General features: G+C 39.4%; 1 protein-coding gene across 1 annotated transcript; it reads right to left on the bottom strand.

The window, feature by feature from the left end:
* Positions 1 to 712: 712 nt before the first annotated feature.
* LOC142302977 (olfactory receptor 10A7-like) lies at positions 713 to 1,654 on the bottom strand. Its single transcript, XM_075344078.1, has one exon. It carries the CDS (start codon positions 1,652 to 1,654, stop codon positions 713 to 715), a length of 942 nt encoding a protein of 313 aa, XP_075200193.1.
* Between the last annotated feature and the right edge of the window lie 564 nt (positions 1,655 to 2,218).

The raw sequence follows: 2,218 nt of genomic DNA on the forward strand, positions 1-2,218 counted from the left end.
AGTCCAATGGGGTCAGGTCAGGTGAGCGTGGAGGCCACTCCACACAGACACCGTACCCCATGACTTGTAGGAAGGTCTCCATGAGGTATCGCTTCACGTCCGCAGCCTTGTGAGTTTTACACATTCTACTCATAGCATTTCTGTACAAGGTGTCGATTCGTATTGAATTGATGATGCTCTACAACTTTGTAATTCACTTTTTTTTTTTCTATCTCGTTCCGTTTTCGAGATAAAAATGCTAACTCCGTTTTCCACCAGGTGGCGCTATGGGTGGTTTCATTGCATAGTGCATAACTACTTTACTATACCTAGACACCACTTCTATGCCTATAGCTGCCACCGTTCTCAAGTTAATGGCAGTGGACAGGATATGGGTGGATACACTGTAGACACAATGAAGCCATGTATCAGGTGAGTAACAGTAATGTCAGCAGCTGACATGGTGACTTACAAGATGAATATTTTTTTATCCATTTTTAAGTCTTTCGTTTATTCAGAAAAATTATTTCCAGCTGACCAACATTGTGCAGAATTTGCATGCAGCTAACAGAAAAAAGTTTTGATCCTGTAAAAAAAAATTTAAGGCAAATTCACATCACCTAGACCTAACTGTATCATCTCTAAATTAATGAATTAAACAAGACAGTTAAATTTTATCCAAAATCAATTTTTGGCTACAGTAATTTTTTTATTTTTCCATTTTTAATTTATATTATATACAATAGATTAGATATTTTGAAATGATTTCTTGCACTGCTTTCTTAATATCTCTATTTCTAAAGCTGTATATTATGGGATTCATCAATGGAGTAAATACAATATAGAGGAGTGATAAGATTTTATTAGCATTGGACGTTTGTCTTCTTTTTGGAAGAATATACACACTTGAAAGACTAATATAAAATATGGAGACCACAGTGAGGTGGGAGCTGCAGGTGGAGAAGGCTTTCTGTCTACTGACATTAGATTGCATCTGTAAAACGGCACGGACAATGTTTATATAAGAAACAATAATTATTAGGTTGGGAATACCCACAAATGGTATGCTTAATAAATATATCTGTAGTTTTATAGGAAATGTATCAGAACAGGAAATATCCTGTAAGGGAACAAGATCACAGAACAGATGGTCAATGATGTTTGGTCCACAGAACTCTAACATTAATATTATTTTAATGTAAATTAATGATATAGTAAAACTAAGCAACCAGAAGGTGAAGGCCAACCTCACACACAATGTGCCTGTCATGATAGAGACATAACGGAGGGGTTTACAGATGGCCACATATCGGTCATAGGACATCACTGTGAGCAGAAGACATTCAGAGGCTTCAGCAATACAGAAGAAATACAACTGAACCATGCAGCAGATAAATGTTATGGGCCCCCCATTATTCAGTAGAACATGGAGCAAGTTGGGGACAATATCTGTGGGTAACAAAATGTCACCGATGGACAGTTGTGAGATGAAGAAGTACATCGGAGTTTGGAGGTTCTTGCTGGTGGACACCAGGATGATGATCAGGAGGTTCCCACAGATTGTCACACTGAAAACCACAAGGAGCAAAAAGAACAAAAACATTCTCACTTTCTCACTGCCTTGAAAGCCTAAGAGGAAAAATTCCTTCACTACTGTCAGATTCTTCTCCGACATCTAGAGAAAAACACAATTCAGGGGTGAAATAAATTTAGTTTCAAACTAGATACATTCTTATTTGTTACACATTGTACAAGGCTATCTTTTTTTATTAAATACTAGCTGTAGTACCCGGCGTTGCCCGGGCTAGTAACTGTCTCTGTCTCTCTCCCAGTCTCTGTCTGTCTGTCTCTGTCTGTCTCTTTCCCTGTCTGTCTCTGTGTGTCTGTCTGTGTATATCTCTCTGTCTGTCTCTGTAACAATCTCTCAGTCTCTCTCTATCTGTGTGTGTGTGTATGTGTGTGTCTATATGTCTGTCTCTCTCTATCTCTGTCTGTTTGTCTCTCTCTGTGTCTGTCTGTCTCTCTCTCTCTTTCCCCATCTGTCTCTTTCCCCGTCTGTCTCTTTCCCCTTCTGTCTCTTTCCCTATCTGTCTGTTTCCCTGTCTGTCTATTTGCCCGTCTGTCTCTTTCCCAGGTCTGTCTCTTTCCCAGGTCTGTCTCTTTCCAAGGTCTGTCTCTTTTCCAGGTCTGTCTCTTTCCCCGTCTGTCTTTGTCTGTCTCTTTTGCTGCCTGTCTCTTT

Source organism: Anomaloglossus baeobatrachus, chromosome 4 (assembly GCF_048569485.1).
Source record: "Anomaloglossus baeobatrachus isolate aAnoBae1 chromosome 4, aAnoBae1.hap1, whole genome shotgun sequence".
Lineage (NCBI taxonomy): Eukaryota > Metazoa > Chordata > Amphibia > Anura > Aromobatidae > Anomaloglossus > Anomaloglossus baeobatrachus.

Bases quoted from the DNA above. Each gene is read 5' to 3' on its own strand.
- LOC142302977 (XM_075344078.1), bottom strand. From the start codon at position 1,654: ATGTCGGAGAAGAATCTGACAGTAGTGAAGGAATTTTTCCTCTTAGGC.